Source organism: Podarcis muralis, chromosome 5 (assembly GCF_964188315.1).
Source record: "Podarcis muralis chromosome 5, rPodMur119.hap1.1, whole genome shotgun sequence".
NCBI lineage: Eukaryota > Metazoa > Chordata > Lepidosauria > Squamata > Lacertidae > Podarcis > Podarcis muralis.
The window spans coordinates 72,111,300-72,128,201 of NC_135659.1; the positions used below are offsets into that span (position 1 = coordinate 72,111,300).

At 40.0% G+C, this 16,902-nt stretch overlaps 1 protein-coding gene across 11 annotated transcripts in view; it reads left to right on the plus strand.

Annotated features, from left to right (window-relative positions):
* Positions 1-16,902, plus strand: part of TOX2 (TOX high mobility group box family member 2) — a 223,774-nt gene that overhangs the window by 54,700 nt on the left and 152,172 nt on the right. For 10 of the 11 annotated variants that reach the window (XM_077929198.1, XM_077929200.1, XM_028734866.2 and 7 more), the window contains exon 2: positions 15,622-15,687. The exons of the other annotated variant lie outside the window; for it this stretch is intronic. In XM_077929198.1, coding sequence (XP_077785324.1) covers positions 15,622-15,687 — 66 coding nt within the window. The remainder of the gene's footprint in view (positions 1-15,621; positions 15,688-16,902) is intronic. 11 annotated transcript variants of the gene reach the window in all.

Genomic DNA, 16,902 nt, shown 5'->3' on the forward strand with positions numbered 1-16,902 from the left:
ATTTCAACCATTTAATGGCTAGGGTGGGGAAGTCGGTTTATTGAGGCACCCTTAACAAACTACAGTTCCCAAAATTCTTTGTGAATATGGAGGGGGAGGCATGTGCTTTAAATACATGTAACTGAAATAATCACACATTTTTTCTGTGCTTTCTCTACTTCCTTACACTTCCTTCCTTGTTTCTCCTTTGAATTTTAGATTGTAATTTCCTCTGCCAATGACTTGTCCTCTTGTATGCTGTAAAGCACCATGCACATTGATGGTGCTATAATAATATTATTATTAATAATATTGTATGTAGAATACTTATTAAACCAGCTGCAAACCCATGCACATTTAAAGAAAGCAAATTCCCTAAATTTCTGAGTAACTGCTTATAGGATTGTACCTAAAGCACCATGCAAGGGTTGGCCAAAACATCCCAAAATTTTGACTAGGGCTGATGGGAGCTGGAAGTACGACTGTATCAGGTTCCTCCCTCCTATAAATTAAGCTGGTGTTGGTGCAAGTATGTTTGTTTACAGATTTGCACAGCTGCTTCTGGGAAGTTTCAACCCATTTCATATTTCGGAGGAACATTATTCTTAGAAGCATCCGGCATTCAAATGTATTTCCAATTATTTCATTTTAAGTTCTGTTAACTTGGCTATGCTCTCCTCAATTTAGATCCCTTTTAGATAGACAAATATGTTTATTTAAATAAATCATCCTGCTTTAAGTTTCTTTTGAGGTTTGTTGATCAGACTAATGAGCATACTCCATATTTTTCTCATAAGCATAAAGTCTGTCTGAACAGAAACATGAAGAAAATTGGCACAGATGTAGGCTTTCAGAAGAAATTATTCATATTAGGGCTGATCAGTGAGAGAACTTATGGGGGGGGGGTGGAATACGGAAAGGTTAGGGGTAGAGAAAAACTTCCACATTAAAAATAAACCTGAACTTTTAATGGTAAGAAACATCCTTCAGCCTTGCCGGAATTAGGTTTCGGCAAACTTTATTCTGGAATGATTTATGTTACTGCAAACTGTATTCTGTGGTATTCTAGAATTTTAAGTGAAACTTAAGTGATGGATATGAGACTTGTATAGGCCCCTGAAAAAGGCATCATACTTCAGGAATATTTCTCTCACACAAGAATAATTTATACTATTTGGCTGTAATACAGTGTGTGCTGCGTTTGCTTTGATAGAAAGTGGGTGGTTTCCACTGGGCGCTTGAGTTTGGATGAGATGGTAAATGATAGTGCAAACTGAGTTTCATAAACTAGCCTCAAACCAAGATTTCTGGTGCTGGTTTCTAGCCCCCAAACAACCCATGTTTAGGGAGTCAGGTTGGGTTTTGATGTTAAAAACAATCCATAATTAAGCCAGGAAAACCATGGTTTAATGTAGCTTGTGTACCAACTGGGCCTGGGTGTGCAGCCGTGTACAGGCAGAATTTAAAGTCCACCACAAACTGCTTTGCAGGTTTAGATCCAGGTTCCTATGGGTCCTTGAGACTGGCCCGCTGTGCTAGGCTGACGGGTGGCCCTGGATCCTCTCTCCTCCTCCTGCCCTATTAAAGTCCGCTATTGGCAGATGAATAGGTGAGGAGGTCTTCCAACAACCAGCAGGGTGGGCGAAGGGACCAGCAGAGGTGGTGATGCCCTAAGCACAGAAGAAAGAGCAGCAACAGGAAGGCAGTGCGGAACCACCACTAGATGGCTGGTCATTCTGCTTGGTGCTGCTTTGTCTGTTGCTTTGAGTACAGTCAAGGGGAAATCAAAAGAAAGCACCATTTCCACTTTGTTCATAGAATAATAAAATTGTGGAGTTGGTAAGGAACCCGAGGGTCATCTAGTCCAACCCCCTGCAATCTTTTGCCCAGCATGGGACTTGAACCCATGACCCTGGTATTAAGAGTCTCATGCTCTTACCAACTGAGAGCCCGGCATTCTTTTAACTGACATTCAATTATGAGAATCATTTAGCACGTTGTGAACCAGGCACTTATTCTCTATTTTTATCTGAAACCCTGATTTATCTTGAAAGAAAATAAAAACAAGGCAGTTTTTCTGGTTATCTTTTACTGTTATATTAACTGCTGGCAATCTCTGTGGATTCTTTGTATGTAACATCTCTCTCTGTGCAAATGTACTCTCCATTTCCTGTGAGTTACATACAAGGTGTCTTTGTGTGAGTAGGATATGAAATCAGTACCATTATCGGTTAACCTTGTTTGTTTCGAGTTGTGTATACGTCTCAACCCAATGTGTGGGGACATGCAAAACTTGTTTGCTCCTTTGTTAAAGAAATACCAGCCAGGCCTGCACAATCTGTGACTTAACAAATGAAACCCTGAAAGCGATGCATTTGGTACAGTGCATTTCATGCCATGTGACTCTTCTGCAGGGACAATCGGTCTAATCTAGTCAAGGGTTAAAATAAATCTGAGTTAACAGCAAAGCATCTTGGAGCACCTGGGCATTTGGCTGCTGTGCTGAAAGTGGCTGTTTTCCAACAGAGCAGTTTCAAAGGGAAGCTCTAATTAGAAAAACAAAGTTAATAGCAAAGTTTTATTTGATATTTCTTGAGACTTGAATAGATAATGGTTTCCTGTCCCAGTACAAGTGCTGATTTACTTAACATTACAAGGATACAGTTACTTTTGTTGGGAGTGGTCATTATGCTTATTTTAAATTGAATTGACACAGGCTGTGGTTTTTGCATTTACTGTATCTGCCATTTTAACTCCATTGTTGCAGTGCATATCTGATGAAGTGAGTTCACGAAACATGCCTGGATAAGAGGAATGTTATGATTATGTAAAACTGCAGATGTGACAAGCAGTTGAATATTAGTAAACTTAACGATGGATTTCCTATTAATAGGGAAAACTTTAGCCCCAAAGTTATTAGTCAGTTTCTATATCATGATTGCTCTTCACCAGAGCTTGTCACTCCTACTATGAAAATGACTAAATGGGAAAGCTGTATTAAAATTTATTTCATTCTGCGTGCTTTTCAAAGGTGTCACAGAATCAGTTGCAGGAAATGTCCTGTGAAAGAAAGCTGCAATGTTCAAAAGGGACCTACATTTGATTTAAAAAAATTAAAAAATCACCAGATGTTTTAATGCAGTAAAGAGGTGTGTGTGGATCCTATAAAAATGCTCCAAAGCCCATTTTGCATTGCAGTGGTGCAAATTAAGTCACTAGCAAGTAAAGCCACTTCAAGTCTAGTTACTGAAACATCCTGGGATATGTTCAGATAGATCAGAGGGATCTATGTTTCTGGGTAGTGATGGTGGGGGTTTTTGCCTGCTGGCTTTTGAAAACTCACACTGGGTTAATTTTAAATGTTCCTGTACATATTTAATAACTATTTTCTCTCTCTCAATCTTGCATTTAGAGCCTGTATTCATTTCCAGGGCCAATACCCGGGGTAACTTAAAGAGAAGGGCCGTATATTAAGAGTAGGCTTTGATTACTTGCAGTAGGACTTATTTATTCCAACAGAATTGTGGCAATACTGCTGAGAAAGGTATTTTCTGAGGGTCAAATGAAAGCCAAATTTGACAGATCTTCTGCCATCCTGTGCATATCTTACTGGGTAAATCTTTGCCAACATGTTTTGGAGCAGTATATTCTGCTTGCTGTTGAAATGTTTCCGAAGTCTCAGATACACCAGGAACATCTTTTGGATACTGTTCAGTGGCAAAAGCTGCTTTCTTCCCACCAGCTCTATTTGCATATTTAATAATGGACATTTATTAAGAAAATATTGTCAGTTCATTCTCAAAAGGAGAGACTTTAAAGCTGCCCTGGAATTTACATGGATTCCATCTTTCTATCAATGAATTCAAGGCAGTGTATTTAGGGTTTCCAGGAATCTTCAATCTTTGAACCAAGAAGACCCAAATCTGCTTAGCTTCAGTAAGGTGGCTGCAGTCTGATGCTTGGGGAAGTAAAATGTGTGGCTGAGATTTTTCTCTTTTGCCCTGTAGAGAGTAATTTAATTGGCTCTAGTATAGTAATCCCTGGGTTTTAGGCGCCTATAGACTACTGGGGAAAGTTGGAAAAAGGGAAGCAACAGCAGCAGTACATCTCCACGATTTAAGAAAAAAGTATTGACCTTTGTTAAACAGAGAAGAAATTATATTGGACCCAACCCACGGTTTTGTAGAAATATAGAAATCTTTATAGCCTTTCCTTATTGGGGTCTTTTAGGAAAAAGCACATAGAAAGAATAGCCGAACAAAAAAATGGCTGCAAAGTAATCTCTGTTCTTTATAACACTTTCCTTTTTCTTATACATTCAGCCCTGAAAGGGTTAGCTCAGGAGTTTGATCTCTGCAGTGTTTTCACATTCTGTTTCTAATTTCCATGACAAAGATTGTAGGAGGGACAGAATAAGGAACAAAATTTGCAGGCCAATTTGAGGGCTATAATGGGAAGAGAAAATGGCAGGGGCAAAGTGGGGAGAGAGGGAGAAGAATTGTAATTAGACTTTGAAATAGAGAAAAATATTAATGTGCTTCCATTTCAGTCTAAAAACTAACTTTCTCTTACTGAAGCTGAGGGTTATATGGGAAGGATCTGAACTGTTTAGCAAGTTCTTGAATAAACTGTGTGAATTATTATATGAATTATGCCCACTAAGGAGTAGCTGTATTATTTAATGTGCAGCAGTACCTCCAAATTCCTTACTATTGTTGATGATTAACAGTACAACCCATAAAGCACCCTTAGACTGTAGTCCAGTGGGAATTATTTTTAAGCAAATGTACATGAACTACATGTGTTATTAGGCTTGAAAGGACTGGGATGAGGAGCACGCATCTTTCTTTGACACTCCTTGAAGTTGTTTACTGAGCAGGAGGTCCTGTTTGTTTCAAAAGCATTTGCTTCCAAAAAGTCAGAATTGCCACTTTCATCTTGAATTTGTCCCTCTTTCTCTCTCTTGAAATAATAAAATAAAAGCAGAAAGAAAGAATCCTTTGAAAGAAAAACTACCTCACTGGCTTTAAATCCAAATGTGGCATTAAATCCAAAACAGAATCTCACAGCAGCTTGAAAACCATTCCTTAGTAAATGCCAAATCACTTTTGCAGTAGCTTTGCTTCTGTAACCACCGAAATAGCGTGAGAAATAACAATGCATGCTGTAGCGATGAAAACAAAGTCGGTGGTCAGTCCTGTCACATAGTGTGTGCAGCAGTGAGAAATAGAACTGTTGCTACTTAGTTCCCTATAGTTTTCTGAGGGTTTAAATAAATCTGTTGCTGAACTATTGACCCTCTTTGACATTACCAACTCAGGGGAAATCCATGCATTTCAGTGGTCAAATGAATAATGCTAAGTGGATCACTGTGGGCAAGAGTTTGTATAAAGGTCTTAATGGGAAAACTGCAGTTAAAAGAGATTAGGCTAACCTTAGTGGTATATATTCCCAGAAGGGAGCCGATGCTTAATAATTCTTTTAGGAAAACACACTGGTGGCCCTGTGGGTAGGAGATTTCGATGGCAGCAGGCCAGAGGAAGACATTTTACATCCCTGGGACTTGACAGAAATGAGCATTGACAAAGCAGGCATGGCAGCATTCTGAGGTGTTTGTTTTAGTATTAACCCTGCAGATTGTACATATGGCTTCTGATCTGCCACAAGGACTTAGAACTTTACAAGGAAGGAACTAGCACAGGGATTAATATTACAGCTAAGATGGAAGGAGAAAAAAGATGAAGGAAAAACTACAGTATTTTGATTCTTAAAGCCTGTAGGACAGGCATGTCCAAAGTCTGTTTTGGGGGGCCTAATCCGGCCCGCTGGTCGGTTTAATCTGGCCCCTGTGGCAGTTTATTTCTTGGGGTAAAATCCTAAAATTAAAAGATGTATTTGTAATCTTTGTTGGAAGCTGCCCAGAGTGACTGGGGAAACCCAGCCAGATGGGCGGGGTACAAATAATAAATTATTATTATTATTATTATTATTATTATTATTATTATTATTATTATTATTATTATAAAAAAACCCCTTAAAAATCAACAACTTTGGTTGGCCCTTTGATTGGCCCTCACGACCCTTCACTTCATCAAATCTGGCCCTCTTTGAAAAAAGTTTGGACACCACTGACGTAGGAAATGTAATTTTTTATAATGAGGTTAGAAGCTTTATTTACAAATAAATAAATAATAAAAGCAGGTGTGTGTGTTATTATATCTCAACCTGCATGGCAGTATAAATTTAATAAGTATTGACACAAGAGTGTTGCTATATATTTGCTTTAATTAACAAATAAAAGGGTATTTCCTGCACATCCCTGGTAGATATAATCTTTAAGATTGGTTAAGACTCAAGACTTTAAGATTGTCAGACAAACCTATGCAAAAGCTCCCCTTGTTTTCATTGGATATCGAATATTAACTACCCAGAAGCTCTCTCGATCCCGCCCACTTTATTTTAAGCGTGTTTATTTTGGTAGCATTGGAGCCTATGGGCTCACTCATCCATTATGTGAAAAAGTATGTGACATGACATAGCCGTATCTTAAAAAAATCCCACAACACTTCAGTCTTTAAAAGCGCAATATAGTTCAATCAAAATAGTAGCATTTGCAGATTGGGATTTTGATATCGCTGTTAATGATATACAACTTCTTTCTGTTGTGAACCGCCCTGGGATCTTCAGATGGAGGGCAGTATACAGATTTAATAAACAAACAAACAAACAAACAAACAAACAAACAAAAAAACAAAAACTTCATCAAGCAGTTTGCAACATCCCAAACTATTTAGGGCAAGGATTAACAACAATTTTGGGCCAGCAGGCATATTCTGAATTTTGAGAAAGTGCTGTGGGTGCCAGTTACAAAATGACTGCTTGAGGGTGGTGGTATAACACAGAATTAGAGAAAGTCTCTCAATAAAACACATACAGAACATACTTGAGCCTCCCATCCACCTCCCATCAGAAAGGCCCTTTCACAAACAAACCCCAATTCCACACACACCCAACAAACCACCCACAAAACAGGACCACCAACCAGGATGTCTAAAGCTGCTGGATTAGCGATCCCTGGTTTACAGCTTTGTAAGTAAAACATACATTTATACTTTTATTCATTTGAATGTACGGAGTGCGGAAAGTGCATCAGCGAAGGTACGAAACTGACCGTACATCTACAAACACACAGAGGAGAAACCGTACAAGTGAACAGTTGAGGGAGTTGGGTATGTTTAGCTTGGAAAAGAGGAGACTGAGAGGAGATATGATAGCCATCTTCAAATATCTAAAGGGTTGTCACATGGAGAATAGAGCGAGCTTGTTTTTCCTGCTATAGTGGCTAGGACACACCAACCAATGGATTCAAGAATGGAGATTCTGACTAAACATCAGGAAGAACTTTCTGATTCTAAGAGCTGTTTGACAGTGGAACAGACTCCTTCGGAAGGTGGTGGATACTTCTTCCTTGGAGGTTTTTAAGCAGAGGCTGGATGGCCATCTGTCATGGATGCCTTAGCTGAGATTCCTGCATTTCAGGAGGTTGGACTAGATGACCCTCAGGTTCCTTCCAACTCTACAGTTCTATGATTCTAACCGGAGTTTGGATTGTGAAGTTGTTCCTAGAAATGAACTGGAAGCCAATGCATATTAGAACCAGAGAAGCATACAGTACTCAAAAAATGGGCCCCATTTAACACTCTGGCTGTGTGGGGATAAACACTTTTTAAGGGCAGACCCACACAGAGTGCTCTGCAGTTGTCTATACTCATTGGGAACAAGACGTGTGAAAGTGGCCAGATCTTCTTTCTCCAGTGGCTGGTATAGCTACAGCATCTGGCAAAACTGTGCAAAGACATCTTTGAGCTCAGGCGCTACCAGACAATTTAGGAGCAAAACCAGCTCCAGGAACATGCTAAGACTGCTCTCAGGCTTTCCCAGCAATGTCTGTGAAATTTGCTGCTTTGTTGACAGTGCTTTCCTGGTCCGATTCTGGACAAGATGTTTGTATTTTTTAAAGATCATTTACAAACAAAAAAATCCCAATTCTTACAGCTTTCTTTTTACTATTTTTATAGTGCTTGTAGTATTTGTAGTGCATGTCAATGTTACCTTTAAAAACGTTAAAAAGCTGCGTTCCATTGCTTTTTATCTAGAACAAATGACCTAAAATGGCAAACTGAAGAAGAAACAAATTAATGGGAATCTGTTTTGTAGTTACTACCTAAGCAACAGGGACGCGGGTGGCGCTGTGGGTTAAAGCCTCAGCGCCTAGGACTTGCCGATCAAAAGGTCGGCGGTTCGAATCCCCGCGGCAGGGTGCGCTCCCGTCGTTCGGTCCCAGCGCCTGCCAACCTAGCAGTTCGAAAGCACCCCCGGGTGCAAGTAGATAAATAGGGACCGCTTACCAGCGGGAAGGTAAACGGCGTTCCGTGTGCTGCGCTGGCTCGCCAGATGCAGCTTGTCATGCTGGCCACGTGACCCGGAAGTGTCTGCGGACAGCGCTGGCTCCCGGCCTATAGAGTGAGATGAGCGCACAACCCTAGAGTCTGTCAAGACTGGCCCGTACGGGCAGGGGTACCTTTACCTTTACCTTTTTACCTAAGCAACATGGAGGGTGGTATTTTGCTAAATTTGAACTTTGAACAAAAAGGTTAAAGACACTTAGTTGCTTTTTTCACCATAGCTCATTGCAGATACCACACTCAACAAACATCAAGCCATTGATCTAGTTACAGGTAGGTAGCCGTGTTGGTCTGCCGTAGTCGAAACAAAATAATAATAATAAATTCCTTCCAGTAGCACCTTAGAGACCAACTAAGTTTGTTATTGGTATAAGCTTTCGTGTGCATGCATACTTCTTCAGATTGTTTCTTCTTCTGTTTCAGTGTATCTGAAGATGTGTGCGTGTACACGAAAGCTCATACCAATAACAAACTTAGTTGGTCTCTAAGGTGCTACTGGAAGGAATTTTTTTGTTTTTTTGTTTCGATCAAGCCATTTAATTCAGCTTGACACCTCCATGGCTGGTTGTCAGTTAATCCTAGGCGTGGTGTTATTTCTCACACAGTCCCACCCTACTTCAAATTGTGTAACCAGCAAACAGTAACAACAACACAGAAGAACAGTGTGCTAGAGAACAAACAAAGGGATATAATACGTGTGTGTGTGTGTGTGTGTGTGTGTGTGTGTGTAATATAATATGAAGAGAACCAGTTCAATTGAAATCTGATAGTAAATAAGCCAAAAGGAGAGACCCAAGTATCAAAAGCAACAGTTGGAATTCAGTAAGTGGGTATCAAAAATAGTTTAATGCAAACTACCAAATCATGATGTTTTTTAAGTTGGTACGCTGCTCATGAATGAATATTAAAATAAAATTCTTAACTCTGTTCTTCAACAAATTTGTCTGTAATCTGAAGGGGGGGGGGAATTACCTGTTGAAGAACCAAATTAATGTCTTTAAAAAGTCCTCCTATCCATTTAAAAAATGTAATTTGGCCCCTGCTAGTAATAATGGCCACTTGTTGATGACCTCCTCCTCCTCCTCCTCCTGTTAGTGGTGGTGTGTATAGATGCACTATATACACTATATGTATTATATATAGAATCATGGAATTCTGGACTTAGAAGGGACCCTGAGGATCATCTAGTCCAACCCCCTGCAATGCAGGAATATGCAGCTGTCCCAAATGGGAATTGAACCTGCAACCTTGGTGTTATCAACACCACACTCTAACCAACTGAGTATTAATACAGATAGACCATTTTGGCTGTGAGACCTGCTCCCTGTCTTGCATGCCTTTTTACATCTGGCCTGGGAGGGCAGGGACCTGATTGATTCCACCTGCAAAAGCCAAGACTGCTGAACAGACTCTTCTGTTTGGGGTATGATTTAGGGTTAATAATAATAATAAAATCTTTATTTTTCAATCTTACGATTTGTGTGGAAATTGTTCAGTTTGGCTGTGTACTTTCTAATGTGTTTTATTAATGGTTTGTGACTACCTTTGTTATATTTATAATTATGTAGAAAAATTTCATGTTGGAAGACACCTTGAGCATGGTTTTAACTATGGAAAGTCAGCATACAAATAAAATGATGGTAGTGTTAATATCCAATTTAAATAGAATAGATAAAAATCTTTCAGAGCTTTCCAAGAATTAGCCATCACCCATGCCTTTTTTTCTTTTTCTGCTCTAAAATTCTTCTTTGTTTATTGGGCATACAAAGTAAAATATGTATTTTAAATCAATTGCATGTGGACAGAAGAATAATTAAGACAGTAGTTCCGGGCTATTTTCTCTCTCAAATAAACAGAACAAGGAAGAAAACTGTTTCCATTGTGCAGGATGTTTAGGTAATTAAGGATAAATCAGATCGATTTTTTTTTATCGGAAATAGAGTATGATGAATGTATGTCCTTATATCTGGAAATTGATTAGTATCTCGACATGCATGAGGAGATACTTCTAATCGAAACTGGGAGAAAACCATCCTAACAAAAGGAAAATATGAAAATATTTTGTTCCAACCGTAAATCAGTGTGGAATGATGAAGCCGATTGTCTTCAATTTCGTTGCGCAGTGCAATGAGAATGAGAATGCAGCACACATTATTTATTTCCTATACCTGGCTATAGCATAAGTGGCAAACATTTAATTGAAAAAATACCCTGGCAGGAGAATTTTTATAATAAATTTGTTTGTGCCCTTACTGCCTGGAGGGGTAAAAAAAAAAAAATCTAATCTGCAGTAAGGAAGTTCTGAAGTTTCTCCTGAATTTTGAGGGTTGATTTTCAGCCTCACTGGTTGGCAATCAGAAGCACCGTAATTTTCAAGACAGGCTTCATTACAGTTACTGAGTTGGCGGCAAGTATAGTATATAAAGCAATAAAACAAGTATGTTTTACCAAATTGGAATTACATAACGGGAGAGTCTGCATTTGCTTCCAAGGAAATAGCACCTTTTAAAAAGGCATAGATATGAAGATGAACTCAATTTCTTGCCTAGTTCTAGAATGGAGCTGATACAATTAGGGCTTCTTCCTGGAGATGGAAAATAATGGGTTTTGAATGGATATAGAAATGAGCGTGCATTTTATGAGAGATGTAGATTAATACTGCTTGCAGTAGTGTACATCTGGAATAGAAGATATGCAATATTTGGTGCAATGCTAAATTCACCTCCTGTTGATTTGTGTTTTGTAATCATGGTTTCAAAGCTGCAACCTTTGTTTTCTAGTTGTATCATTGTGGGAGTCAGCTCTACTGATTTAGAATCTGGACTGCTTAATGTAGTTGCAAATTATTGAGATTATGGCAGACTAGATATGGATATGATGCAATAATATCTGAAACAGCGTACGTTCTAACGTTTCACAGAAGAAAATAGGAACATGCTTGTAACATTGAAGTCACATGTGTGTATATTAGGGCTGCACATCAGCCCTAAGATCTGCGTCAGTCTGTAAATTCGAGTTCTAAGTGGTTCTGTATAAAATGAAGCTGTGTGTTCCCGGTTCACTATAATTGGGAATCTAAAATAGCTGTAATTTTTACCCCCATTTGGCCAAAGTGGATGAAATTTACAAGCACAGGAGCTTTTCCAGGATGAAGGAAGCCTGCCAAATTGCAGACAAATCAGTTCAGAGGCTTTTTGCAGGGTAATTAAAAGGATCCAGGTTCCTCCGTAACTCATGTTAGGGCAATTCATCTAGTAGGCCAAAACTCTAAAATCCATAGGTTTCATATTTTTGAGGGGGAAGAGTGGGAGTTCGTCTCTTGTTCTTTCTTACTTTAAAAGAATTAAAAGGTGACTGAGTGATATGCATTATTGCTTGTACATTTTTGTACAACACAATTTAACACTAAGCTTTCTGGTGCTTATTTGGAATGATGGAGTAGGGGAATCCTGCCCTAACCATTGCTGACCCTGTGTAGGTCATATGGTGTACATAGCATGAGTTGATTTCATGTTGTGTAACAGATGCAATACCGTTTGTGGCCAGCCTCTCCACACCCTAAGTCACACCCAGGTCACTATTACTTTACCTTTCATTGTGTGCAGTGTGGTGGCCGTCCTTGCATAAACTCAATTCAGTGCATGATGACATAGTAGTTGTGTCATCAAAGGAACCGAGCAGGTCTTTGAGTCTTGCACTTTATTTTATGACATGTAAATTAAGGTGTCATTGATGTACCTATTTATCAAAGCTATTGTTTCTGGTTTTCTCCAGTGTGGTTAAAATTCTTTAGTTATTTTCAGTTAATGCCTTGCTAGGTAGGGACTACATATGAAGCTGTAAAACGGGTCGTCAGTTCTGTATTTTATTAAAGAACAGGGTTGGGGATGTTTATCAAGGGGGATGGGGAGGAAGGGAATTATTATCCTTTCCTTTCCTTCCAATGCCCTCCTACAAACCCTTCTTCTTTTGCTTCTGCTACCACCCCTCGCTCCAAACAGACTTGTTTCCAGGCTCAGAGTCCAGCTGATGGGAAAGCTGATGGCATATTGAGTTTGTATGCATCAGAAGACGTTTGAACTTTTGTACTGAAATATCTTGGAGGTACATATTTACCCTTAGAAGCAGTCTCACTGTGATTTTTAGTGTGGAAGACAGGAAAGTTAAATTTATTAAAGGAAATGCATATTTAGGTAGTTCCTAGTTTAATTCTATCAAAGTTGGAGGTACAAAGAGCCATACTTATTCTTTCGTCTCGGTAAAGACACACAAGTTGTCTTCTCTCTCATAGTGGGATGAATGGAGAAGGAAGGGATGGAGGAAGTGAGGTCAGCAACCCTAAAAGTATCAGTTTAGAGCACGTTAGTTCAGAAAAACAGTCTAGGAAGTTTGGAGTTTCCTCCTTTTATCTGCATTCTCCCCATGCAAAACCACCATACTTACTACAAGCTAGGTTGCATCCCAACATTTCCAGCAAATGGTAGCTGGGGGATGGGGAGAAGTGTTATGTGGTGGAAAAGATAAGCATTCCTACTTCTCCCAAGTATTTTCTCCTGCAAAGACCACCCAGCACCTGCAATCATGTTGCAGGATCCCATGTTTGCCAGCATTTCATATAGCTCCAGACTTTCAGCCTTTGTTCAAAATCATTGCCTGAAGAAGAATTCTGTTTAAAGCCTGAAGCTTACAGATTTCAACCAGTGATGTTGATAGCACTAAAAAAGTTTCATTGACCTGTTTTATATTTTTGTTTGTTCAAAATCCCAGATAATTTGAATAATAATGCGAAAGATCAGCTACCTCTAGCTGTGTCGTGGCATCCAGTCCTTTTCTGGTGCTCAGATAAAGTAACCAAGAAAGGGGTTCTTTAAGTCTGGCTTGAGCTTACTGTAGAAGCTTTATTACATTGCACAATTCTGAAGGTAAGATTGGGGCCTTCCCTGTAAGAACGTGCACCGGAGAAAGAAATCAGAACAAGTTTGGTGATTTCCTCCAGGTTCTCAGTCTCTGCGGTTCAAAGCACTCTTACGTGATATTTCACCACCTGTGCATAATTTTTGCTACGTCGCCCCATAGCAATACAGATGAGTAAGATTTCACTTGAGCAGTTTTGACAGATTCATGCTGATAAGATGCTGAATAAAGGAGGGAGACAAAAGAAATAAGTAAAGGTGAGCAGGAGAGAAAACTGGAGCACAGGTTAATATTTGTTACAGTTCCTTTTAGGTTTACATGTTTTTTAATACTGTAATTAATGCAGAAAGTATAATTTGTAAGAAATAATCCAGTATGGCTTGTATAATTACAAGGGTTTACACCCAGCATCTTGTGCCCGTAGTAGAGCTGTCTGAGTATCAGCTGCTAGATTGAGAAAGCCTTGTATGCCAAAGGGCCTTTCCTTCATTCGGGAGGCAAGGGTCACCTGAGACTTTGTGTCTTGGGCAGGGACTCTTGTTAATTGTAAGATCAGTTTTCTGCTGGAAGCCTGCTGCTTCTCTTTCCAAATGACTTTGCAAGAGATATTGGTTGGAGGGAAGGATTGGCAAGCAGAAACGCAGACATACACACAGTCCAAGATGTAGATAGTGCCATTCTCCAAGTGGCAGGGGTAACATCTTTAGAAGTCAGAAAATAAGTTGTATAGAGGAGACCAAGGTAGTGTTCACATTCCCATTTACTCTTTGCCCATTGCATTTCCAGTGTTGGTTTTTCATCCATGTTCACATTATAATTTCCAAAATGCATCTGTATCCTGTACAGTGGTACCTTGGTTTACAACCATAATCCGTTCCGGAGGTCCGTTTGTAAACCAAAACAGGTTGTAACCCAAGGTACGCTTTCACCAAATTATTTTTGTTCATAATCAAAAAAATAAATAAAAAATAGGGCTATGATAAAAAAAAAAAAAAAATGTTGCAAACCGGGACACACACTTCCGGGTTTGATGTGTTTGTAATCCAAAATGTATGCAAACCAAGACGTATACAAACCAAGGTACCACTGTGCTTTGCGTTGTTTCACAAACCAGCTTCACATTGATTGGAGCCCTAAAGCTGTTCCTAATCCAACTCTAGCGATGGTGTGAAACACCCCCACCGCTCAACATCCCTTGGTGTGCGCTCAGACATAAAAGAATTGAAGCTTTGCTGATGTGAGCAGCTGGGAGGGGGGGGGGAGCTGTGAAACGCAGCAGAAGACAACAATTTCACTGTACTCAAAAGCAATAATATGAACACACTCTAAGATACGGGTATATTTTATTCCTGGGTGGGAAGTTGCAGTGTACTTTCCCTCCATAGGCTACCATAAGCTGCTAGGACAACTCACTGCAGATGATTTGGTTCACCTACAACCAGCTCCAAACTGGCTCAGGGGAGCCATGACAGGAAAACCTATAATCAAGTTAGATGGGAGAGACTGTGCCTCTAACTCTCGCTGAGTTGAATGAACCCCTTTTGCAATCCAATACAAGAATAGAATGAAGGCAGGCAAAATGAAGGGGGTGGGAATACCCTTGTTTAAGTAGAATCCCTTCTTAAAGGTTCAGGTTTACAGGGACCCAGTGGAGGGGGGAGGAAAGGGAGAAGAGCAAAATTAACTACCCCACAATGTCTGGTGCAACATGTGGGGGGGAGGGGACAGTGTGCATCCTTGGGTGTAAAATCCAAGGGTGTAAAATCATGCAGTGTAGACCCATTGAAATTTGTGGACCTTAGTTTTGTTAATTAATTTCAATGGGTCTACTCTGAGTAAAGCTTCCTTGACCATCACCCCAAATCCTGATGGGTGATAAAAGGTGGTGGAGTACTCTGTTTTTCTAACAGTGGGATCTACAGAACTTCTTCTTGTGTGTCTTTTTTTTTTTTTATTTCTTAGGAGTCTCATGCAGTAGGTGCAAACTGAGCCTTGATTACACTGGACATGCAATCTCAGGATGCTTCTCTATAGGTGCATAATGTGTGGGGTCATGTCCTTGTCCATGTTAATGAAGAGCACCCATGGGAAAGTTGGTGTATACAACCCAATTTGCTTTGGGCAGGAGAGTCAGTATGAGCTCATCCTTTTCAGGCAAAATGGAACTTTTTGGAATGAAAGTGCTTGGAAAACGCCTAAAATAGCAGCAGAACCTAGCTCTCCTGGCTACAGTGATAACCACTGGTTTCTTCTGTCTTTCCAGTTTGACGGAGAGAACATGTATATGGGAATGAATGACAATAACCAGGAGTTCCTCTCAGCAAATCAGGTAAAACGTAACAATCTTTGTGGGCTGTGTGTATATGCATGGTATCAAACAACGCTCATTATTTGCTTGTGTGCTGTCCTGTATTAGTTGTAATTAAATTGCTTGTGCGTTACTAAGGACACGGCGTAGTGCAGAGTTGTGCAGAGGTGTCAAATAGCATCTCAGATGTCACCTTCCCCGTAAATGTCTGCAAAGGCTGTGCAAGGTTTTCTACCATTTCAGAACAGCGTTTATAGAGGAAGACTCGTTTCATTTTTAACCTTTACTACCCTATGAAAAGCCGGCGCATACTGGAGGAAAGGCACACTCATACTTCTCATGTTATACATTTGATCTCTCACACAGGGTTGGCTTTGAAATTCATTTCAAATGAGGATTCACGATTTGAGACCGGTCGGCTTGCTTGACATCATTTTCATTGCACTTACTTGTGATTCTCTTTTTGCCTTGTGGCACCTTACTAAGAACATAAGAGCAGCTCTGCTGGATCAGACCAGATGCCCATATAGTCCAACTTTCTTCCCCTCAGTGGCCAATGAGATGCCTCTGTGATGCCCAAAGCATGACATCAGTGAATTAACCCCTCCTGCTGTCCCAGCCTTCCCCCAACAATGGCTAGTATTCCTTGACAACATATAGCCATAGTGACCAGAAGCTAGCGGTAGCCTCATTCACCATCCCATTTTAAAGCTATACAGGTTGGCAGGCACCATGACATCTTGTAGTAGAGGCTTCCACAGTTTGTTTTGTGTGAATAATTCCTTCCTTTTGTCTGTCCTGAATCTCCCAACATTCAGCTTTGCCGGATGACCCCCAGCTTGTTCTTCTCTACATGCTTGGCTATTGTATCTTTAACAATACTTTACTCCAGTTTTCCCAGGACGGATGTTAATCTAACTGGCCTGTTAATTGCCAGGATCTGCCCTGGACCCCCCCCCCCTTAAAATAATAGGTAACTTTCCAGTCATCAGATATGGAGGCTGCTTTGAGGGGCAAGTCACGTATTTTTGTGAGAAGATGAGCAATTCCACATTTGAATTCTTTGAGAACTCTCATAGTCCCAGTGATTTTTCAGTTTTTATTTCATCCATTATGCCAGAAACTTCATTCCTCGTCACCGCTATATGTCTCAATTCCTCAGACTCCCCTCCTGCAATAGTTATTCAAGGCACTGGAATCAGGCCCAGATACATTTGTGATGGAGGAGGGCCATAG